This window comes from Vidua chalybeata, chromosome 10 (assembly GCF_026979565.1).
Source record: "Vidua chalybeata isolate OUT-0048 chromosome 10, bVidCha1 merged haplotype, whole genome shotgun sequence".
In the NCBI taxonomy this organism is placed as follows: domain Eukaryota; kingdom Metazoa; phylum Chordata; class Aves; order Passeriformes; family Viduidae; genus Vidua; species Vidua chalybeata.
The window spans coordinates 16,098,443-16,124,247 of NC_071539.1; the positions used below are offsets into that span (position 1 = coordinate 16,098,443).

General features: G+C 36.5%; 1 protein-coding gene across 1 annotated transcript in view; it reads left to right on the forward strand.

Moving 5' to 3' along the window:
* Positions 1–4,087: 4,087 nt before the first annotated feature.
* The window catches only part of COL4A4 (collagen type IV alpha 4 chain), a 61,762-nt gene continuing 40,044 nt past the window's right edge, over positions 4,088–25,805 (forward strand). The window contains exons 1-12 of the mRNA XM_053951998.1: positions 4,088–4,152; positions 5,015–5,054; positions 6,875–6,952; positions 15,745–15,879; positions 16,771–16,815; positions 19,315–19,431; positions 21,875–21,943; positions 22,187–22,222; positions 22,955–23,017; positions 23,481–23,516; positions 23,687–23,728; positions 24,640–24,720. Of these exons, the coding sequence (XP_053807973.1) occupies positions 4,097–4,152; positions 5,015–5,054; positions 6,875–6,952; positions 15,745–15,879; positions 16,771–16,815; positions 19,315–19,431; positions 21,875–21,943; positions 22,187–22,222; positions 22,955–23,017; positions 23,481–23,516; positions 23,687–23,728; positions 24,640–24,720 (798 nt within the window). The 5' untranslated portion in view covers positions 4,088–4,096. The remainder of the gene's footprint in view (positions 4,153–5,014; positions 5,055–6,874; positions 6,953–15,744; positions 15,880–16,770; positions 16,816–19,314; positions 19,432–21,874; positions 21,944–22,186; positions 22,223–22,954; positions 23,018–23,480; positions 23,517–23,686; positions 23,729–24,639; positions 24,721–25,805) is intronic.

A 25,805-nucleotide genomic window follows, 5' to 3' on the forward strand; every position in this document is an offset into this window, starting at 1 on the left:
ACCAGTAAGGATATACCTCAGGAAGAGGTGAGCATTATCTACAGTACCAAAGATCTTGTATATAGCAATGTTAAAACAACTTGACTCTAAAATATCCAACATCTGTGAGAGCAAGCTGGTATAGACAGCAAGGTATGGAGAGAAAAGGAAAGAATTCCCCTTGCTTCAGGCCAGATTGATGGTGACCATGTAGAAGAAATAGTATCCACTACTGGAATTTAACATGAGAAGTACTGGTGTTAGAGAGAAGGTACTAGACACTTATTTATACAAAAGTGAAAACAAAAGGTGCATCACCTGTCTATGAGACAATGAGGTCAGAGCAAGGGAGACTACAGTGGATCAGAGTGTGATCAGAGTGTGATCAGTCCTCTGAAATGATGGCAATTTCAATGCAAAATGCTCCAGCATGGCTCTCACTGTAAAGAAGATAGTATTCAAAAGGAGAGCTGTTGAATACTAGGCCAATGAGTTATTAGAGGAAACAGAAGAAAGCAGGCAGACCACTGTTAGGGGCAATGAAGAAACTCATGCAGAATACTGAGTGAATGAAACACTACTATAATGAAGAGATACTGAGTCAGTTTTTAAATGATGAAAATCCTGTGTGGAAATTAAAAAGAAGTCAGCAAGCTCAAAGCAAAAATGTAAAAATGCTAACAAGGGACATGTATCGAAAAGATAAAATATTTAATAATAATGCTCTTCACTTGCAGAACCACCTCCTTGACTGACCTTGAGCAGCTGGCTGCTAAGTGGCTCAGCTGAATGGGAGTTTTGTGTGTTTATAGTTAAGAAACAGCAAGTAATGTTGCACTCTGAGATTGTCACATAGAAGCATACATGCTTTTATGTGAGTTTCTAGGACAGATCTGTGACTCCAAAGGAGCACTGAGCTGCTCCAAAGGTAAGATCAGCCACTGATGTTCTCTCCCCTGTTCACCATTGCCATCATTGGCAGTGTCCATCCACACAAAGCCTGTGGAACCTTGATGCACACTGTGTTGCTGATACTGCTGTAATCCATGATATTATCTGACAGCTACAAACTCAGACAATCTTGTCTGTCTAAACAGCTGTCCAGGCAGGCTTAGCATCAGTTGTGCCAAAATGTATACCTGCAGCTGCCTGTAGAGCTACTTCAGAAAAATTCAACAAAAGCACCAGTACATGAATACTGGAGATCAACCTTAATTCTAGAAAACAATTGAAAGCTGCATCTAATTAAAGTTTGTCTTTTTCTACAGTAACTGATACTTAAATATTTTAACTTTGGTTTTGTTTCCTTGGTTCTCTATGGTAAAGAAAGGACAATACTATTTTCAGGAATATTTTTGTGGGAAACATTAAAGTTGTATGAATTTAGTATAAAGTGCAAAGTTTTATAGAACACTGTAAATGAAAAAATAGGATTTATTGGAAAGGATGGAGAGAGTATCGAATATGTCCATCACGAACGAGGCAGAAGTCCTATGGAAAACAGCATATATGTTCACAGACTTCAAATGAATGTCTGAATTATATGCATAAAAGAACCACATTAAAACTGAGCACACAACCCCATTTTTTATTTCACAGCTTCTGAATCCTTGACTTTGCAACTTGAGTGGTATTGTTGTACATAATGTTGCTTCCTTTGGGTGTAATGAAAATTCAGTTAGGACTGCTCTAATTTTTTTTTTACCTCAATAATTGCAGCTGTGTGTCTGCCTCAAACTATGGCTCATGTCCCCTGTTCTTTAGCAGAGTTACTGAGAATGAAATGGTCTTGCTTCTTGATTCCTGTCTAGAAAGTAAACATCTAGATTATGTTATAGTGCCAGCTTTTCCCCTTCTGTTTTCTGAGGCTGAGGTGAGGTTTGGTGATCTCATGTGAAACCTATTCCTTTGGTGGCAGTGAGTGTGCTATCCTGGGGATATTTTATTGAGGTAACAGTTGTGATTGCTTCAAAAACATAAAAAATGAGATCAATTTGACATATCAATCTAAACAAAACCTTGTATTCTTTCTGTTATTGTATTAGCTACTGAACAATTCAACTTGTTCGGAAAATGATGGGGTTTAGATAGCCATGACAAAATAACAAGCAGAGGGTTGCAAGTCTTCCACTCATGCATTAAGTATTATTTCAAACTGTGTCAATGGGTTGGATCAAAATGGATTTTAATTTGAAAATAAAAGTTTCACTGCTAATCCAAAGCAAATGTACCAAATATAATTTTCTTTTTAATTTTCTTCTTAATTTTCAGAAGCTGTTTGGATAATTAAATAATGAGATGGATAGTGGGCAACAGGAACACATTTCTGCAAAGTCTCAACACTTTATGACTTGGATTTTCCATTTGAGGCAATCAGTCCCTGCAATATTTTATTGCCTCACAATTTTGCTTATATTGTTTATATTACTAATGTAAAAAATCAGTGAGATAGAAATGCTGTTGGAATATTATTTTTTATTAGGGATGTTGTTATTTTTTTCCTTTCTACAGATGGGGAACTGGGGCACAGAAAGACTGTAAGAATTTGACAGATGAATGGAGTACTGTACAATACATGTAAAGAGTGATCTTGCAGCATGGACTGGCTGCCTTTAGGCTATTTATTCATCAGTCAGTGCACAGCAGCTTCCAAAGTCTCCTCTTACTACTGTGGGATTTGGATATACTGTGCATACACACAGGAATCAATATTATTTATAGATTAGTTCTGGTTAGAAAGATGCCACACCATCCAAATAATAGAAAGCAAAACAGTAATGTTTCAGGAACTGTACCCTCACATGTTTAACAAACACATGGCTGCTGCCTGAACAGCTATCAGAGAGCAGCCAGTTTGCTGCACTTCACATCCTTACTCCCTGCTCAGGAACTGAGTGTCTTTGCCTACTCAGGAGACTTTCTAAAGGAAGCAAACCCCTGTCATTCACTCTAGTCAGTGTTCAGTTTCCTCAAAATTATTTCCCACATTTGGAATACTAGAGTGCTAAAAAGCAGAAGCCTGTGATAATCTGTGCTAGCCTGGGAGAAGCCCAGCCCTTAAACCCTCAGTTTGAAATAACCAGTGTGACTCATTTGCCAGATATGCCTTATTACAAAGGATTGCAGCTTCTTTTTTATTTGGGGGATATGAAAGTTTGCACATGATCTGGCCATGTCTCTGGATTTATGAAGCTTGAGTTTCCAAAAAGGTTGGAGCAGCAAATAAAACTGCTGTTGGACCTAAGTCATAGGTCAGGGATGCACTAGGTATGCAAATTATGTATTACATATGCAATTTATGTATGCAAAATTTGACTGTGGAGGCCACTGGTCAGTCCTGCACAAAGAGCTTCCAGCTTCCTAAATCCTGGCAAAAGCCGTAAAAAAAAAGTTGTAAAAGTAAAGCTAAAAAACTCTAGGTGATGTGTCCAGTGACTGTCATCTGTCCATGCATATAGGTAGAACTCTTAGATGAAATGCATATGCTTTATTCTGCATTCAGAGTGGTCTTCCTCCAGATGCTGGCACAGACTGGTCTAGCCCTGTTTGCAAAAGATGCTGCTGCTCAGTCTGGTCTTAAAACTATAACAAATACTTTGTTGAGGTTTTTTTAAGGTTCATTAGGTTTTTTACTATACATGGGTATTGCAATTTTTGTCTTAATGCCTTTATCTAAAATGATGGCTATGAAAACTTTTTAAGAAATAATGATGCAAGATGCTCTTGGTTCATTATTTTAATCACAGAATGAGGACTATCTTTACTAGGCTGAAATCTTGTACTCCTTTTTATGTGAATCTGCAGTTTCATTATAGTCCCCTTGAAATAATTGGATTGCTGATAAAATAAAATGTGGCCTGAATAGGAAAAATATAATGTAGTGCCAACACAAAGCTGTGCAGTGTAACATACAAATGGTTAAGACTTATTATTGGTTTTCCTGTAATTATTCATGTGTACATTGAATGTATATTTTAATAGAAACAGGTTCAGAGGGGAAAATAACACCAGTATGGAACAGTGTTTATAGACCATCCAGAAACAGAAGGAAAGAGAAGACCTGCCATTTAAAGAAAAAAAAAAAAAGTGCTGCATATACAAATCCCAATCAGCAGGAATGGCACTAACAAAGGATTCATTTGAACGGATTAAGTGGCTTATCACAGCTGCCTGGTGAGTTTTACAGATCACTACATTTTTTAACCAGATTCACTGAGATATATTCTTAGCTATTAATTTAACAGTAATAAGAAATGGCTAGATTTTTACAAAGTTGGAGTAATTTTGAAAAAGGCTTCACTGTATCCTGTAGAATAGTATACTGCAGTCTGTATGCTATGGCTTTACCTAATTTATCTTTTCATAAAACTTGTAGACACCTTAGTTCTTAGTAAAATAATATTAGCATTAATAATATTCTTAAAGAATGCTTATTTTCTGTATTGCTGCAGAAATTTTGGGCTACCTTTTTATTTTAGTATATATTTTCTTTGTAAACTTTACAAGCCATCACTAGCAATGGTTGGCATGGAGCTGGGCTTCCCCAGCAGCTGCTCTGGAATCATGTGGCTGTTGTGAATGTGGCTTTCCTCTCTACTTTCTCTCGCTCTCTTTCTCTGAGCAAAAGAAAACAGCACCAGCTAACTGATTTCAGGGTAGATGCAGATCATTCCCATCTCTACTCAGTCTTCACCTCATGGTGTCCATGGAGAAATCTGTCTGGAATGGTTCCCCTCTGGCCCTTTATAATTCTAGAATTGGAAAAAGGTTATTAAGGGGGAGTTATGACTTTTACATAGTCTTGTTCATGCCTATCTGTTTGTCCTCAGTCTCACAATTCCAAAAGACAAATATTTACAGCATGGGAGGCCATTTCTTGATGGTGTGCACCCCCTATAAAAACACTGTGTAGTCACGCCAAACAGGACTTAATAATGTGTACACTTGATCACTTCTCACTTTCTACAAGCTAAATTTTTGTGAAGGTTTGATGTTGTGAGTGTAGTTTTAATTCAGTTTTTTTCATTTAAATCAGGTGGCTGCTGATTGTTTTTTCAACTCAAGGAATTGATGGGGTAAGTGACATTGATATTTACATTAGGCAGGTGAGGGATAGAATGGTAGAGTTTAAACAAGTAGCACCACATGCACCAAAATGACCAATAGTTCTGTGGGAAAACTGTAATGCTCCTTTCTGTATTTCTGCGGTTCTGACTTTCCTTTCTGCTACTCACCTTATCTATTTTGCAGTTTTATGCTCTGGATTTTCCTAGATTCTAATTCTGGCTTCTTGAGGTGCTTTTGGAAAGCTGGAGGTAGAAAACCCTCCCTTGTTCACTGAGTCTGTCTCCTTCCTCATAAAGTCTCCTTAATGGTTCTGCAATATGGCACATGTCAATTCTAGATTTCCATTCTGCTCTGTATGTTAGCCTAGATCTTAAACTGGCTTCTATGGACAGTCCCATCTCGCTGAAGCCAAATTTTCACATATAATATATTTTCAATATCTACTTTATTATCCTCTCTGTACTGGTCTTCATATTACCCTTATGTTTGCAATGCCCTTGCCTTCTTTCAAGTCCATCCTCTTTGTATTCTTTCAAATATTTAAAAGCTCTTTTTTTGGAGAGACTTTTTTTATCCCCAAACTCATCCCTTTTTATTTGAGCTGTTGAAGTTGGAAATATATTTTTAAAAATAACTGTTCAATCAGAGGAAAGGATAATAATTCTGTTATTGGAAATTTGTATTCTATTGACATTCCAGGAGAGGCAAGATTCTAACAACTATGTGAGAGACTAGTGCAGAGTAGATTAGTAATTCCATGGGAAATGCAGTGTGTGAAAGACAAGTAGTCTGTGAGAGAGACCATCATACCCTCTTGTTCTGAGGTTTGGGAATTCCAGGTATTCTAAAAATGGTATCGATAGAACAGAATTTTTCCTCCTTATCTAATATTTGTCAGAGTTTTCTCCTTGAAACATTGAAATATGAGCCTATAGTCTTCTGTTGGGTATTAAAACCAGTAACAAAACAATCTTGACCTTGATAATAATGAAAACCCACACTGAGGAAATATTTGTTTTATCACCATTTACTTGTTTATCTACATTATTCTTAAATCTTCTACCTCCTTGTTAAAATTATTTTAAAAATATCTTTGATAATTTACAGTTTTACTGAAAAAAATGTTATTTAGTGGACATTCCAACTTAGTTTATAAGTGCATATGATGTGTGTTTATTACTACATTTAGAGAAATAGAAAAGAACAGTGAAATCATGTTCATTTACCACACAGAAGATCTACTAAATTTACATTTTGTTGTGTTTTCATTTCCCCCTGAATATAATTTTTTTTCTCTTTGCAATTTGATGAAAAAAGCAGTCACTTCTTTGCTATTAAAAGGACAATAACAGAAATTTTTAAGACAAGAAATAAGTAAATTAATAGCAGGCAACGCATAATTACACCATGCATATATGTAGTTTCATTTAATAGACAAGAATTAAATTCAAGGTTTTATCTCTGAGTGAACGTCTTGCTCCTTCACCTTGTTTTGCCTTTTATAATTTCATTGTAGTTGAACAATCTCCTAAAATAATGTGATGGATTACAAATTTTACATTATTACAAATTTAATTCTGGTTCTATTAAAATTTATTTCAGGTGCAGCTGGTTTCCTAAGTTATATTTGGCTGTAATATTTAGTGTTATGTAACATAACTTGTAGTAATAAGCTTTTACTTATTGCTCCTACCTTCCAGCATGTTTATGTTGATGAGAGATCTTTTGCCTTGAAAATCATCTAACTAGCTAATATGTTCAGCTGACAATATTTGATGATGTAATTGTCTGTTGTGCATTGATATATCCATAACCTTTCCATTTTTAGGGAGGATATGCATATATTGATCCATGTGGGGGACAGGATTGTTCAGTTTGTCGGTGCTTTCCAGAAAAAGGATCAAGGGTAAGCTGTGATTAGAACTATTGATAACTACTGTTGTAAGTACTGTTCATTTTGTGCACATTGCTGTTCCTGAAAATCAACATGGTTGATAAATCAATAAATCAATATTCAGACATAAACACTCTGACAAACTAGCATAATTCTGTCACTGGTATCAAGTACAGCTGTCACTGAAGAAACCTAAGGTTGTAAAGAATTCTGTTTCTAATTGGGTTTGTACTAATCATGGTACCTTTCTTGTATTAAGGATTCTTTGAAATCTGTCTAGGAATTAGACAGATGTAATTCCTAATACATGTAAAGTATAGAAAACTATACTTGTCTTCTACTAAGAGGCTGGTTGAAAGGGAATGTCCATCCCATTCTCTAGTTTTATGACAACTTAGTTATTTCTTATTTAGTTATTTCTTATTTGCGTTGGGTGACTCTAAAAATGTTTGCAGACTTTTTATCTTACTCACTTAAGATGCTAACTTAAAAAAACCACTGAATTCTCTTTGTCTTATGAACAATTATAAAACAACTCTTAGGCATTTTCACATTACATGCTAAAATTAGTAACTGTGCATGTTGCTAATTGCTAATTGCTAATTGAAATACTTCCAGTGATGACTAGTTTATCCTGACTGTTCTTTCTCATAATACATCTCTATATAGAGATAGCCAATAATTTAAACATTGTGTGAGGGAAAAACTTAGATATATACAGAAGTTATATATATAAAAATATTTTAAAATATTATATTAAATATATATTATACATATACATATACATATACATATACATGTCCTGATTGGTGATCAACTGAAAAATTGTCAATGATGAAATTTGTTTTCTACCAAAGTAGAAACGGTTAAGTTTAGCTTTAGGAAGGTTGAACATGGTACATCAATTTTGGAAGAGCCACATGCCCCATTTTGTTGTGCACAACCTAAGTTGCCAGAACAGCAAGACACACCTTTTTCTTCCTGTGCTTCTGCAGTTAGCTGCACGCTTTGCTGTGTCATGATCACTGCCCTGGTGTCCTTGGATCCTATCCTAATCCTCCAGGATTATGTCTATGTGAAAGTCCCCCATGCTGTAGGATTTTCATAATAGAGGTCTAGGATGTGTATATCTCTGTAACACTGTGCTAACAAAAGGTCATCCCAGGAAAGTATTTTGACTGGTACCTCTGCAGCATCTCTCAGTGCTACTGAACAGACTGTTTTGGATACCAAAAACCTGATCTGAAGTGCCATTTAAAAACAACTAACTTTCAAACTGGGGGAATTTCCCTGATTTGGGTTCTCACTCAGTTGCCTGGAAGTTCTGAATTACATGCCCATAATCAGTCAATAATAAATACCTTCTGCAGTTGTTGTAGCTCTTTTCTAGGCTGTCCATATCACACATAAACTGTACTATGATTCATGCATTTGCAGTTAGTTTTCTAAATAATTCCAAGGAACTGGACCTAAGTGCCAAATAGAAGTGTAATAAACATTTCAAAATGAATTGAATGTTGTTATGCAATGGTAAGTCTGAGAATTGTACCATTTTCTGAAAAAGCTCTGAAATAAGGATGTACATGTACCCTGATGGATAATGGATAAAGTATCTCCAATATAATATTCATTTATATTTCATGCAGTCATTTATATTAATCAATATACTAGAAACAGAAGTACTCTTCAGACCCTACACTGCCTCACATAGATTACTATCCATATTTTCTATACTAATGTATGATGATGAATAATTTTCTATAGGATTATTTAATATTTTCTTTCATTGTACAATTCTTCTGGTTTTTAAAATTTGCTGTATTCTGCTTTTACACTCTGACACACTGACTTTTCTCTCTGAGCTTTTGTGGAGACTATCCATTACAAAATAAAAGATTGGTTTATCTTATTGTTAGCTTTCTAGAATGGAAAACATCTGCTTTATCTGCTTTTCTGTCTGAATCCTACTCTGGGGCTGGTTCCTCAGAGTTTTGCATTTTCCTCAATCCTGTCTTGAAATTGTAAAAAATAATTGGTTATTAAAAGCCTCTGTCACTGTACAGTACACAAGCCTAAACATTCAGAACCTTTGGTGTTATGACTTTGCCTTCTATTTGCCCATTTGAAAATATTTTAAATTTCAACATCAAAAGCCTTCTTTATTATAAGTAGACAAAATAATGATAATTGAGGTTTAGCTAGAGAAAAGCTGACCATGGGAATAAGAAAATGAAACTGCCATGACTGTATTTGAATGTATTGATACTGGGCAAGTTGAAAGAAAAGTAGAAACTATTTGCTTAGATTCTTTTTCCCCTCTTCCTTTTTGGTAGGCCATAAAGTCTGTGATTTCAATTTTCATTAAAGACATAGTAAAACCTTTCCACCATTTCATCCTCTTTTTCAACACTGGAAAATTGTTTCCTAGAAAAATCCTGCAGTGTTGTATCACTACCTTCCAAAAATGCTGGCTGCTCTAATAGAATTTAGATAGTTAAAAAAATGTTTGTTTGCAGTTAGCACTGACCGATTGTAAACCTGTCCTGTGCTGACCCGGAGTTTGATCCTATTCAATTCCGTTGGCTTTGTTTTTAGTTAAGTAGATTTGGGAAGCAAGCATCTATTCGTGAGCCAACCTGATCTGGCTTCTATGGGGTCATGTGAAATGCCTGGATCAAAGTGAATAATAAATATAACTCAGCAGGACCAATGTTCGTTCTTTTGCAGATGAAGCAAGAGGTTTATTTTTATCCTAGTGTAGGGGAGAATGCAGCAAACAGAAATCTAAGAGGGAGGTTCTACACTTTCTGACACTTCAGATGTAAGGAGTAAGCATTCCCAAGAGATGCTGAGTCACTTGGGTGTCACAGGTAAGTTAGGAAGTCAGCTGGTATCAGTCACTGCAGGGCAAGAATGCACTGCCTTGGGGTAAGAATGAGGAAAGTTACCTGTGAGTTAGTCAATATTCTGGCACTGCTTCTCTTGTAACATCTCCCCAGCAGATCTTGTGAGTTGTCAAATTTCCTTAGTCGGTTCCATGGGTTATTTGAGTTCAATTTACAGCACAGTGTAAACATATTTAAAATGCATTAACTCTGAAAATTGTGCAAATTCTGTCTGTTTGGGGAAATAAGAGGCATTTATTAAAACACACTTTTTTTTGCATGTCAGTATGCAGTGGAAGTCTGTTATTCACATGGAATATCCAGTATTTGTATTTGAATTTTCAAGTTGCACACTCAGGAAATAAATAAGTAAAATCCTTCTGCTTGGTCTCAAATCCACTATCAGAGATGTATGTACACTAGCATCTGAGGAAATCTAGATTTCTCCCATTACTTGCCTCCTACTTGTTGATCATTTTTTCCCAGTACATTAGCTGTAAGTTTTAAAGTAGAAGATTCCTGAGACCAGTTATACATTTCACTTACATTCACTGAGAACCATATTATGTTTTTCTATAAAACAGACCCAGAGAAATGAGACCCCTAAATCTATATATGGAGCAGACCACTTTTTTTTTTTTTTTCTTTTTTTTTTTTTTTTTTTTTTTTTTTTAATAACTGGGCAGAGGAATAGGCAGTTCTTTGACTACAGAAGTTAGGATTTGAGCTGGTAGGGAATGGATCCTGCTTACCAGAATGTGGAATAGAAACAGAACCACTCCAGTCTATAAGAAAAATCACACCAATCACTGCAAGGTCTCTTTGAGGTTGTTCATCATACACAATGCCCAGCTACAGCATCTGTAAATCAGCATTTTTCATATTAGACATTTTTCAAATTTTCAGAAATTTTGACCCTGTTAATTATCCCCTTTTGTTCTTGAGCATCTTTCTTTTCTTAATACTTTTGGTTCCCCCATCCTACCATACTGAAAATGGTGGTTTTTCTCAGTTGCTGCAGATTGCCAAGCTCTTCTTGCAATCGAGCAAGACAAAACTCTACAAAACCATTCTTTTTTACATATTTAAATCAACCAAAAATTGTCAACAGTGACTTTAATAAAATGTTACAGAGCAAAACTCAATTTTATTTTATTAGCTAAGCTGATGTTAATTATTTGTGGTCTATTTCTATAATATCTATGCTCTATTTGTTGCTCTCTGCTTTCAGCCATTAGCAGTTAAGAGTTTCATTGCTAAATTATGATTTGTTGAGTTTGTTTAAGACAATAGTGACACCCACTGGCTTATTGGATAGTTTTTCTTTTCATAGTCCCGTTAAAACAGAAACCTAAGTATACATTGTGAATGATGTTTTCAGCACTTCACTGTGATTTGTCATGCTTCTGTGAAGTATCACTGTGAATACTAAGCTGCATCATCAGGGGTTTTGTTCTTGTAGCATATTATACCACTGAAAATATAATAAAGTTGCCAAATATGATAAGTTGCCATATTTTCCAATAGTTTAGAGCATGGTTCAGATGTTCTTTACAAGAAAGATAGACTATTTACAAGGGCTTGTAGTGAGAGAATGAGGGGTAGTGGCTTCAGGCTGAAAGAGAATTTAGATATATATGAGGAAGAAATTCTTCACTGTGAGGGTGGTAAGGCCCTGGCACAGGTTGCCCAGGGAAATTCTGGATGCGTCATCCTTGGAGGTGTTCAAGGCCAGGTTTTGAGTGACCTGGTCTAGTGGAAGGTCATCCTAACCATAACAGGGGATTTGGGACTAGATCTTAAAGATCCCTTCTATCCCAAAACATTCTCTGACTCTATGAAAAGTCAAGCTCTAAGTATTATTATTGCATTTACTTGGCTAAAAGTCTATGAAAAAGAAATTATCTAATTTGGTCTATTAAGGACAAGATACTGGATTTAATTCCAAATTGAGTGATTTCTCAGATTTATCTCATCTTAATCAAGATTATTATATTTAGAAGAGGGCTTGTTCTGGGTTTTTTTGAATCTTGACTTACAGTGAAAATTAGTTTGCTACTAGTCTTACACAGTGAGGAGTAGAATTTCCCCAGAATGGACACCTCTCCAATCCCCTCCAAAGCTGTGGCTTTGCTTTGTAATTGACCAGCTCTTCCAAAAGGGGAGAGGACATGGGTGGAGCTTAGAGCAGCAGCAGATGCCCCCACCTCACTAAGCAAATTGCAAAATAAAACATCTCTCCAAATGCCTTTGTGAGCACTCCTCTCTTGCCCACAGACTGCTTTACTTTCCTTCTTGCTCTGTCCTGCTCCTGGTGAAATGAGAAAGACTGGTTACAAGCCAGAGCCCAGTGCACAGTGGAAAGGGCTGCTGTATTATTTGCCTACAGTATCTGTGGAGTTGCTGGGCATTTTCACTTTTGTTCTCATGAACAGAAGGTAAGTGCATTTCACAAATCCCTTGTACATCTCCATAGCCTGTAACATAGGGTACTGTCCTCACTGAAGGTGATAACTGGGCTTCTTTTGACTTTTTTGATAACGAGAAGCAAGACAATTCACTCGAGTAGCATGACTTTTTTATTTCCAGTTAAGACTCCTTTAAAACATTGTGCTGAGACAGTAAAGTGCTCAAGACACTCTCAAAATCAGATGCTCTTCAGTCTCATGCATTAAAAAAAAAAAAAATCCAGTTAACCTTGGCCATTGCATTTTCCAAAGAGCATTAAATGTTTTGTTACATGATTCTGAAGTACTTGCAGTCTTAGTCTTAGGAAGCATAGTTAATTAAAAAACAATATAGCCTTGTTTTGCTTAAAGTCAATTTCTTACTGCAGGTCAAGCCCAGGATATGCTAAAATAACAGACCATAGTCTTGGCATGGTAGCTCCTGACCTAGACAATTAACAAGGCACTGAAAACCTAGAGGAATTTATTGGCATCAGATGGCAGAGCGGGCATAATATTCTGTTCATTTTATCTGAGCTAATTTGTCATTTCCACATGAGCATGACTACCTTCATCCTCTTTATTTTTACAGCTGTCCTGAGACTGTAATGCTGTGGTAGTCACATTGGATGGGCACAAATAATAGATGTGATAATAGATGTTATGGCATGGTATCAGTTTGGTCTTAACAAAGCTCCAGTCATTATCAGTCTTTGAGCTGAAAGAAAGAGAGAGAATCCATCAGCTTCACATGGCATGCTAAAGTTGTATCAGCTGCCAAACCCATTGTGAATTCTGAATTCAGTGACTCTGTTCTATGACTTCACTACCTTCTACTGAAGACCATGAAGTCAATTAAATTCACAGGGTAGCAGCAAATCAAGACATTTTATCAACCTAAAGGACTACATATCCTGGAAGTGTTTATTTTTTAATTATAATAACTTTTTAAATATAATAACATACCATAGAATGCCTACAGTGTCTCAGCTTTTTTTCTGAGTGCAATAAATATCATGTTTCTTAACTGAAACTCATCCAAAGACTATAACATGTTTTGAAAATTTTCTCTTTCAAGTCTTGAATGCAGCACATATACACTATTAATTAAAAATACTGAAGATGGTGCAGAAACCTGTTGTCAACAAAATGCATTAAAAGACAAAGGCATTAAAAATTAGTGCAAAACAACTTATGCTTTTCTTTTCCTGTTGATGAAAGATGCATTTTGCAAGGTAATAGCTAGTTTAGAGAAGTAAAAAGCCATACCACTTCCAGTAAAGTCAATGGTTCAAACACTTGTATTGTATTATATTTTTAGTCTGATTCTTTTCACTTGTACTCAAAATGATACTTTAATTAAAAAGGTTGTCCAATTATTTTTTTTCAATCAAGTATTTAAAGGGCATAATAGCCACCTTAGAAGTACTTCAATTAATAAATTCATTCTAACATAGAATGAGCAAGGCTCTGCGAATAGACAGGCTGCAACTGCTCAATCAAGCAAACACTCAACAGGCAGAATCCTGACTGTCCATTCACTGTTAACAAGGATGCAGAATCATCAGCTTTTAATACCAGTAGAACTTAATTTGCATAATATTTTACACTGCTGAAATTCTGGTATCAGAAAAACTGTAACTGTTAGAGAAGACAACATGCTGACTCTGCCCTGGAATTTTTGCCAGTGACTTCTCTGGAAGCAGGATCAAGACTGAAGTGAGAGGAAGGAGTAAAGATAAATGGAACATGACTCATATGAGGATTCTTTTTTCAGGTGGTCCTTATTTCTAAGTGTAGGACTTCTTTTCCCAGCCTTTGGACTAAGTTCCTGTTCATAGCTTATAAGGGCCAGTGGTCATCCAGCCCTATTTCCACTGTGGCAGGAACCTATAGCACATTCCTGTCCAAACATATAGCAAATTACCTTCTCTGTTTTGTTTATTTGATTGAATGATACATACCATTTTTTCACTTATTTTCACTGTCAAATCACACACTTTTTGATTCTAAAAAGACAATTAGAAAATAAATAAAAAGTAAAAGAAGCTTAAATACCTGCTTGTAATTCACAAGATTTTGTCCAGATAGATTCAATCTACTGAAATGTTTACACTGAGAAGCAAGCATTCAGTTCTTTTGCTTCCTGAAGCTACATATCTTCTTACAATCATCTTTCATTTCCATCTTTTTTTTCTTCCATTCATAAAAGTAAAGATATAGTCTGTTATTTCTGTGAATACTGAAATATCTTTTACTGCCCTCAAGTGGTCCAAAGCCATATGGTCTTCTCAGGAATGTGTAGGGTTCCATTTTGCTCTCTTTTAAAATATAATTTTATAATTATAAAATTATAATTAATTATAACAATTAACTTTATACTATAATAAATTATTGTTTGATTACACATACTGTGTAACTAATATAATTAATTATAGTTATAATAATTTATTATAATTAATGGATGAAGTTTGGAAAGAAGGCAAAACAGTCTTCAGTTTGGAAACAGAACAAGTTATAGGTAAACAAGGATAATGATATAAAATAAAAAGATATGTAAGAGAAATAAAGACCTGCAAATGCATAGATTTTTGTAGGGTGGAAGTGTAGACAGCTCACATGTAAAGCCTGATTAGAAAGCTTGCTTCATTCAGCACTTTGAATCTATGATTGCATAGCTGTTGAGCAGGACAGAACAAAAACTGCAACACATCTGAAACAACTCCACACCAGTGCTGTAGACTGAAAAGTCCAGTTGGCATGGGAAGTAATTTTGCTTTAGGAGAATGTATATTACCTTGGAAAAGTTAATAGAAACCTATGGAGAATGTATGGTAACAAACACTCAATTTAGAGCCATTTATAGATAAATTACATTCTTCAACCTCCGAATCCATTTTAACACAATCTATTAAAATTGATACTTTCTGTAAACATGTTAACTAATAACTAATTTTTTCTTCTCCAGGAAACATCACAACTTTTATGTGAGGTGCTAAGATACGAGAATGATTATGAAAAATGTGAGCTAGAAAAACTTAATTGACATATCATGACTTGAAAGAGGGAACTCACTTGATTTGTTCTAATTGTGTACGAAGTCCCTTTGGCTAAAATGAGTCCTCATTTTTCTGGTGGGAAAACACAATGCTCATGGAAGTCCTAGGCTTGCAAAAGGTGATACTTAAATTGGTGGAGCCTGGAAGACTTGCAGGTTATCCCAAGCATCTCAGAGTGGTGGTCTTGGAGACCTAATGAAGGTGAAAAGAAATGATCACCTTCAGCGAATTGTTAAACTTGAAGGTTGTGTTCCTACAGCACCTAATGCATGAGACAGTTTTGCAGGCTGTCCAGCAGCTGTTTTGAATCATGAATATTTATACATTGTAAGCCTTGTTTTATCCACAGGGTCATCTCTGAACTGCTGTGGGGGTTACAGCAGTAGTCATTCACTTCTTTGGACTCTTTTCAGGGTCAGCCTGGTGAGCTGGGAGCTCAAGGTCCAATTGGGTCCTTGGGACCTACAGGACCAGCTGGTCTGCCAGGGGAGAAAGGACAGAGAGGTGAGAATGGGAAGCCTGGGCCAGCTGGAGAAAAAGGTGATAAGGTAGGAAACACCACAGACAGCTCTTTTAGGTGTATACAGTGTGTAATGTTAAATGTTGATAAGTGAAACAGAACCTGAATGACAAAAAAACATTTGCCAAACTATACTCTTGCTCATAAAAAATTCGCACAGAAGTTAATTACAGATAATTAATTCTTGAAAAAATATTTCAGATTTTTTTTTTTTTTTGCTGTGGATTGCAAAATTAGAATTGTCAGAAGACATAAAATACAATGAACAGACAGACTCTGATTGGCACATACCACATCATCCTCCTTAACCTCAAAGAATGTGTAGAAATGTGACGCTGGAGAGAACAGTATGGTGCTTTTAGAAATGCTGCACGAAACAGAATTTTGTTACCACTTAGAGAGTATAAATTGAAGTTGAGATTAATATCTTTCATATCTGTACAATGCCTGGCCCTTGGTACTTCATATTAGTTTTAATAGTCTAATTTGACTGATCTCAGAGTGAAATCACTAAAGTCAGTATCTAGCACAACTGAAATGTAAATGCTGTAACAAAAATTGTACTGCTGGTTTTATCAAAACAGGAACAGGATTGTGAAATTATGTACAGAAATATTTTATAAGTTACAAGCAACTTCCTGTTCTGTCATTTTATAATCTTTTGAGGATGAATGGCTATTGAGTGTTAGATGCTTGTTCCAACTGTTACATGGGTAACTGTTGGCACTAGTCTTCTGCTAGGCCCATAGAAGTTTTTTTCAGATACTTAATTTCTGAAAATTATGGCTTTTGATTCATATTTCAAAAAAGACTGGTTTTTTTTTTTGTTTCTTGCTATATAGTAACACATATTCTTGTTTTTCATTCTTTTTAAGTAATGACCTCATCAACTTTGTTTTTTCATATCACCTGTTTTTAGGGCCCAACTGGAGTCCCAGGATTTCCTGGTTTAGATGGTGTTCCTGTACGTATTAAACAAATACTTCTTTATAAAAATTACAGGTGCCATAAATTTATAGCAAGTCCTCTAACAGAATGATGCATTCACTAAATTGTTTGGCTTTATACTTAATATAATTTCTCTCAGAGAGTTACATATTTTGAAAAAATGTAAAAATAACTAGGTTAACTTCAACTATTGATAATAATAGTTGTTACTGTTTCCTGTTGATAACAAACACCACCAAATCCCAAAGAGGTGAGTACAGAATTTTCATGCAGGAGTGGGGCAGTGAAGGCAGAGACTACCCATGGCCATGGAGCATGTGTCAGAGCTGGGCTTAAAAGCACAGTATTTTTTCTCTTAGGTTCTATAGCACACTGTAGTCTGCTTGGTTCATTCTTACCATCTCTGAAACTATCTCAACCAATGCACTGGTTTTTGTTCAAACATTCTGACTTTTGCTTGTAGTCCTTTTGCAGGAAGAAATCCAACCAGTGAGTCCAGTAATTTTAATCTGAATAGGGACTGAATAAGCAAAGTGGGTCCTAAATATGTCTTTATAAGCATGTGATAATGTATTTTTATGAATGCTTTCTTCAGTGTGAAATTTGGTGAAATAGTATCTTAGATAATGCACTACTTAGATAGTGCAGTTCTAGCACTCTGCTACAACTGAATTCCTGTGATGCTACCAGTTTCATATGGAACAAACAAAGTTAAAATGTTGAATTTTGAAAGTGAAAACAGAACCAAAAGATGAGTGGGTGTTGTAGCATCTGCTTGTCAGCTGTCCACATTTGACAGTGGACTGTTGCAAAAATGTCTGGATAATACAGAGGTCACAAGCCCAAAATTTGGCACAGAAAAAAGGAAGTGTTCCCAAGAAATGTATATTCTTTTTGCAAAAAAATGTTAATTTAAAAACAGTGTCCACAAATTAGACTGAAGCATTTACAGACAAGAAGAAGGTAGAATTGACAAAAGTGTTTCAGGGAAATGACCAGGAGGATACTTTCTTGATGATTTTTCAGACTTCCCCCCAAAAAATAATTTTGGGTCATAATTAGTATTTTGTCTCTACAAAAATCTTTAATTCTGTGAAAAATAGTTTTTTTCTTCAACAGGAAGATCATTCCAAGAAAAACCTCATTGTTTCATTGCCCAGTTCCTAATTTTTAGTAGAACTAATCCATATCGGGACACTGGTTAGTTATTGATAGGTTAGAAAAACCACAATCTCTGTAATTACTATGTTCCTGAGTCAAGCTGTGTCCTCCTTTTTACTTGTTTTATCCTAACAATTAAGAAATATGAGGCTGCTTGAAATTACTTTTTTTTTTTTTTTTTTTTTTTTTGGTGGTTTTTTTCAGCTTTATAGCTGTAGTGGATCTAGTGCTGGCCAAATCGCCAGTGCACCCACTTGAATTATTTATTAGTTTTCTGCTGTGAGATATGGATTAGGAGGAGGGCAAAACAGGCTCAAAACTTTTAAAGGTATGAAGAAAATTTTATTAACAGAATTAAAAGAAAAATAAGAAAATCTGAACAAAACTTTCAGAACACTTTTCCTCCCCACACACCCTCTTTTCTTTCCCACTGACAAGGTAAAGAGACAAAACCTGGGACTTTCCGTCAGTTTACCACCTCTAAAAATAGTCTTTCTTCAGTTCTCTTAGGGAGGGGAGTCTCTCTTGCCATGCCATGGAGACTTCTCCACAAGAAACAGTTCTCTCGTGCCTTCAATGTCACAGCGAATCAGCCACCCGGGAAAGGAAAAATCTGTTTGCAGTGTCAAAGCCCTGCCCATGCCTTGCAGCTTTCCCACAGCTGCTTTCAAGGGCCATGTCCACTTACTGGGGTGCCCTCAGCGGGCAGAACTCTCAGCCAAGCCGCACCACACCGTGGGCTGAGCCAACCTGGCCGGCCCGGCCAGTTACCTGTTCAATGGCCGGAAGCCAAGAGAGTTTTCCCGGCCTTTGCTTGCTTTTAAATGTATTTTTCCACATTGGTCAACTCTTTTAAGTGGTTTAACTGGGTGTCAATCTTCAAAACTAGCCAGCTGATTGGCTCTGCCAGATCCCCACAGGGAACCACCCCCACAGCCCATGGACTTCCCCCAACTGCAAACCAGGCTTTGTTAAACCAGGACAACAGCTGCAAGAAAGACTACAGCTAGAGAACTAGAGTCTGTAGTCTCTGAGAAAATGGAACATTACTTTTTCACTCAAGTGAGAACACAGTCTGATCCTCTTAACCAGTGTTAATATAACCCTGTTCTATTTGCTATGCATCAAAAAAACCCAAATAAACAAAGACTTACCTCATTTTTTCTAAACCACAAAAAAATCTATTCCGAATAGAAGATATTTCTAAGGCAAAAGAATATGAAACCAGCACCACTGTGAGAGGATATCTCATTCACATCTGAGATACATTTGTTTCTGAACTGTTCTGTTAATTTGAGAAGTAATTTCTCATTAATCATGGTGTATTTCTCATAAACATTAAATTGTCTTTCAGGGCCTCCCAGGAAGGGAAGGACCCAGAGGCAAGCATGGTTTGGACGGCTACAATGGCTCGAGGGGAGACCCAGGATTTCCAGGAGAAAATGGTTATATGGGACCAAGAGGTCCTTATGTACGTGAAAGGCATTCCTGCTGTGCATGTGCATTTCCCCTCCAAGCTAACAGCTCTTAAAATGACTCCTAGACTGTGGCATCAGCTTCACAGTGCTGCACAGGGAATTCCCAGGAATTCTTACACAGGTTAATGGGAGTGAAACATACTGCCTTAACAGATTAAGCTTGAAAGTGAAATAAGCTTCTATATCCTTGAAGTACGTAGGGCTGCCTTGAGAGTTAACTTCTGTCTTGTTTCCCCAGAATTGCCACTCCAGCTGAGAAGGAATAGCTTGAAACCACCATACTATTCATTAGTACTTGAAATTTCTTAAAAGCTAGTAGGGACATACATGAGATGACTTAAAAATAAGTGGAAGGTTCAACAAGACTAAGTCTTGTTACACTTTAAGATTTGGTACCACTTTTTTATACATATGTCCTCTGTGCACTCCTAGTCTTGCTTGGGCACGTATTTGTATATGCAGAGATCATTCCACAGTTTAAATGTTTGAAATTAGCACTTTAATATTTGTTTACTTTTTCTGGTACAATGGAAGGCACTTTAAAATTGTTTAAGTAGCTGTCTTAGCAGTACTCAACTACTGAAGATAGAAAGATTCTTGTCATTAAGGGAAATAAGTTACTGTAGGTCCAAGGAAATTTTGCTGAACAGTTCTAGTCACCAGTCTTTGACTTTTTGTGGAAACAAGTTTTAGTTCGGAATAAGAGCTGATTAGTTGGTCTAACAGCTTCCCTGAAAATATTTAAGCAACACTATAAAACAACTGCATTTTACATGAAAAATCAAATGTGTTTAGTGAGCGCTAAATAAAATGCTGAATTCAGCCATTAGAAAAATATGGAGTGTGTGCAAGAGTGTAATGATGTTATCAAAGATAATAACAATTAGAATAAAATACAGTTTCATGCTATGAAAGACACATTATAAACTTACTAATAACCTCATTTGTTATATGTCTGAAAGTAACTTGTTACTTCTGCTGAAACTCTAATTTCACCTGTATTTTCTTACTTACTATGGCCTTCAAAATAGAGTTTTACTTTTTGTAATTAGACAAGTGACATAAAGGAAAAATGGAACATGGGACAGCATAAATCCTACCAATTTCAGGAGCATGCTCTTTGGCAGGCCTGCAAAAGAATTTGCAACCTACAAGAACAGGGAGACACAATAGGCATGTAGCCTTGGACTGCATACTAAAATTCCAGTGCTAATTCATTTAGCTACCCAGAAAAACTACACATAGTAACCATATTTGCTTTTGTGCAAGAATGCTCTTCCAACCTCTCTATGCAGAGTGCCTATTTTTAAATCAAATTGTTGCACCAGGTACTAACTTGACTGTACATTACAGCCAATTTTTGTCTAATTCTTATTTATAACATTGTCCTGTATAATTTTATTTAACACCGTGTACATATACATCAGCTTCACTTCATTGACCTTGTTGGAAAATAAAATAATTTCTGTTAGGCCTTACCTAAGTCATATAGAAGATAACAAACTGAATCTAACAAAAATGCTTTATTATACAAGAGACCACATGTAAAATAAGTAAAGATAAAAACAACTTTTGATTTGTTTAATGTGTTCCCTAGCAGCTGTTGTTTACCTGTAATCTATATCCAATCTACTGTAGCTATATCCAGCTGCAGACAGCTGTAATTCTTCCTTTTATTGTACCATTCCAGGGGGAAATACCTTCCCTGTTTCATTCTGACTGCAGGATTTGGACAGCCAGTTTATGATATCATGAACACTGTACCAGTACAGTTTTAAAGTGGTTGACAGTGTCCCATTTTATTGAACTCAGTAGTCAGATGGTTAACTTATTTAAATTATATCCACTGTATTTGGATTTCAAATGGAAAAACTTCAGAAATAACATCTTTATATATCTGTTCTTCAGATATGTGCATATCATGCTCTTAACAGTAGATTGACCATTGCAGTTAAATTTTGCAAAATAAATCATCTGTTCATACTAACTCTGACTGAGTTTTTGAGGGTGCTACAATTAGCAAGGTTTTATAAAGGACCCACAGCAAGTACCATGGGAACTTAGTTCTTAAAATCCAGGGCTCTTAGGTATCAGGTTTCTTTTATAAACTGAAACAGTTTTCCTAACAGATGGAAATATTGAATACTATGCATCTGATACAGTCCATACTTTTTTTTTTTTAATCTGTATGCAGTATCACTTTAAATTCTTCTGAATCACACAATGAACTTTCATGGAAGGCAGAATGCTAGTACTTAAAGCCACTGCCTCCCTGAAAGAAAAAGAAGGCATATGGATGCTAAGGGCAAGATTTGTGAAGATCAAAGAATATTGAAGGACCCAAGTGCTAAGGAGCATCTTAACAGAGCAGGAATCCATGAAAATGTAGGATATCAGTAAGTGGATCATGTTTTAAAAGACTCTTTTTCTTTAAAGGGAATTCCAGGACAAAAAGGAGAAAAAGGAAATTCAGTGTATATTTTACATTTTGGAAAAGGACTTCCAGTAAGTATCTGATTGTGAAAAAAAACCATCTATTTGTAGGAAAACATATACAGTAAATGTAATTTTTCTATTACTCCTCACTAGTTATAAAACTTAGTGAAAAAAAAAAAAGAAATTCAAAACACATATACAACTCAAACTCAAACAGCTAGTTTATGATCTTAATATCTGTAAAGTCAGAAAATACCCACAAGAAAGCTTGAACTAGTTACTGGTTCATTTGCTAAATGACTGTCATTACAGGGAGAGAGAGGTGATCCTGGACCCCCTGGCATGCCTGTAAGTACAGTCAGTGGGTTCTATAACTGCTTTTTGTCTTGAAGATTTTCATTTTTTTCTCCTTAGTATGGTAAGAAATACTGGGGTTTCTCTCTGCCTGCCTTAAATAGCAGAATTCTAGAATAAAGTCTGAGAAACATCAAGTCTGTATAGTCTGTTCCCATGCATGGCCAGTTCATGTTGGCTGAAAAGGAGTAGAAACAGACCATCCTCACCTGCATTAGCTCTGTGTGAAGCAGCTGTTACCCTGGTATTCACAGAATATTTTCTCTGTGAAATTCAAGATATGAAATCTTCTACAGTAACTGATGGGTCTCCCAAGAATAAGTAGCATTCTATCATATTCCAGCCATAAGAACATGAAAGAAGAAGAGAGAGTTAAATTTTGTTGCTGAATCACATTCTTGATGGCTTTGGGTTCCTCTTGTTAAACCCTTCAAAAAGGCATTCACTGATGAATTGTATCAAGTCCCTTCACCGTAGCACAAAGTTCACAAAGTGAACTCTCGGTGCATTAATAACATAGAACTGTGCCTTGTCCAGAATTACCCAGAAGCTGGTGCTGGCTGCTCTAGACACAGGGAGATTTCAGGCATGGGGTAAGCTTTGGGCTGTGGGTGGAATCCAGTGGCCAGTAGGCTGAGTCCAAGGTGTTCTAGAGGGGCTGGGTTTGTGTAGGAAAGGGCAAGTTCTTTCTATGTTCACAAAAGAACCTTTTTCAATCTTTTCCAGGGACCTAGGGGGTCAAGAGGTACAACAGGCCCATCTGGATACCCAGGCCATCCAGGTTTGCCTGTAAGATCCCCACAGTTATACAGCCTTGCCTTAGGATATGCATTCATTCTTGTCTACCCATTTTAGAACTTGCCTTAATGTGAATCAAAGCCTAAAAGTAATTTTTGAGGCAGGTAATAAGATAGACTTTTGCTTTACCTTATGAATTTGGGAGTTGAGGAATATGTTCTTCCTTCCCATGTCTGCATGAATATGTTTCATCCTGGCAGTCTGTGATCATGGAGAAATGCTCTTAGTGTTCTCTCCTTAACCCCTTTTCCCAAGACCACCTGTGGGAGACAGGAAAGGGGGAAAACAGAGGTCAGCCCTCCTGAAAGCAGTCATCAAGTGAGGTAAATTGCACTTCAGAATAAGTACACCCCAAGAGAAAATTCTGCCTCCAGGTCCTATGAGCAAGAGGAAATAATTTTCAAAACCTGTCTCTAAATCAGACATATTGACTTGTGTTCATTTTCTTTTAAAGGGTATTCCAGGTTACCCTGGTTTGCCAGGTGAACAGGTAGGTAATAACTTCTGAAGCTGTTAGTGAAATGATAATTTATGCAACTAAATAATAATTTATGCAACTATTTGAAATTTGTTATCATTTTTTGAAAGAGTTACTTGATTAAACTCTAATATTAATATTTTCTGATCATGCTGAAACTGTGTACATTCTTTATCAATTAGGGAAATCCAGGGATTGGAGTGGATGGACAAAAGGGGGAGCCGGTAAGAAAACAAATAATATTAAGTGTATTATTGCTGTAGAATTAGAAGAATAATAGTCTTGTTGAGTTCCCTGGAACCCATTCATTTGTGGCTTTGTGTCCTGCTAATCATGTTAGAACAGAAAAAGTTATTGAATCAATTAATTCTGAGCAGAAGGAATTCCTTCTGTGAGCTGCATTCAGGAATCAAGCACATTCTGAAGATTTTGAAAAGCAACAATCAGTGCTACTTAGCATTTACATACATTCTGAACAGACACTGCTGATGTAATCACAACACTATTTGTGATTACTTAGTGACAGGGGCTGGACCAGATCAGCTCTTGAATCTCATCTCTTGCTAAGTGCAGAACAGATGTCAAGTAAAGGGTATAAGAAGCACATAATAGTAGTTCTTTACCAGTCTCCACCTATATTAACATACTCAGGATATATAGAACCAATGTAGAATATTTGATATTTCCTCTATGAATTGGTCCAATGAGTTCTTAGAATTTGTGCAAGTGTATAATATACACAACTTTCCACAGCAAATCAATAATTTCACATTCACAAAGTCTTGTGCTCAAAGGCTTTGGTCTAGAACATGAGAGTCTATATGTACACATAAGAGATTGACAGTCCTGTAACTACTATCTCCACAGGAGATTTGGAGCAGGAGCCGGGCGTTCTCATTTATTTCCTTAGCTGTAACATCATTTTTAATGACTCAGGAGATTAGATTGCTAACCTTACTCATCTGGGCAGATGGTAAAGAGGCTTACAGATCTCAGTGCAAACCTTTATCTGCAGGTAATTAGTACATTTCCAGTGAGTACAGAAATATGTAGTGCTATGGTACAACAGGAAAACAAACTGAGTGTCACTGAAATACTGCATGGAACCTCTCTGCTGTTGCTTTGGCTTCCACAGGGCGACATCGGGCTGCCTGGGCCACCTGGGTCACCGCTGTTAGTTGGACCTCCGGGAGCTCAGCTGTTCAAAGGACAAAAGGTGTTAATTTGTCATCATATTTAACAGTGCTCAACTTGGCAAGTACAATCCTGTGATGTAATTTTTGCAATGATGGCATAAGACATACCTATCTTTCTGTAAGAAACCACCAGCTGCAGCAGAATCCTGTGTTCAGCACCCTTCCTACAAGCTTTCAGGAGAGGACACCTCACGTGTACTTTAGCTCATGTTCTGGAGGGAAGACTGTCTTGATGCAGAAAGGAGATACTGCCCTTGTTTCGGTTTTCTTCAGTTTTTGTCATTAGCAAATAATCTTTCAGGCATCTTGGCAAATTTGATTACTGTGCTATTGAATGTCTTTGTGGCTCTTCACTAATACTTATTTAATACAATATAAATTTTGCATATCACTGGCAACTGTACTCCAATCTATAGTTTTGAAGTAACCCTAACCCTTCTAGGGTGCTCTCTTTAATATAAAAATAAGTGTGATTTTGTTGTCAATGTTTATTGCAAGTTTTATCAGAGAATCATGGAATTGTTTGGGTTGGAAGAGTCCTTAAAGATCAGCTAGTCCCAATCCTTCTGCCATGGGCAGGGACACCTTCCACTAGACCAGGTTGCTCAAAGCCTCATCCAAACTGGCCTTGAATATTTCCAAGAATGGGGCATCCACAACTTTCCTGAACAACTTGTACTTCTTCAAGATCACACCTACCATAGCTACAGCTGAGTGGCTTGGAAAATTAGAATGTTTGCAACCCATGTTCTTTTTAAACAAAATCTGTGTTTTCTGCATCCTCAAGTCTGATTTCCTCAAATAGACAAATGAAAAGGTGAAGTTGGTATTGCCAGCTCCTTGCAGCCTCAGCTCAGGGAACTAGTAGATGTCACAGGTTGGATCCTGGGCTTTGATCATACAAACAGCTGCTATACAGGTGTGTGAGGAGAGGGAAAGGACCAAAAGGACCTCCATAAACTCCCCATGTTCCTGGGAAGTGGGACATTTGCTGCTCTACAACACGACACAATCATGGCCATGTAAGCAGCCATTCAGACTGGGGCTGTGCTCAAAAGTGTAGATTTATGCTTGTGAGTACTTGCATCAAACCAAGAAGAGCAGC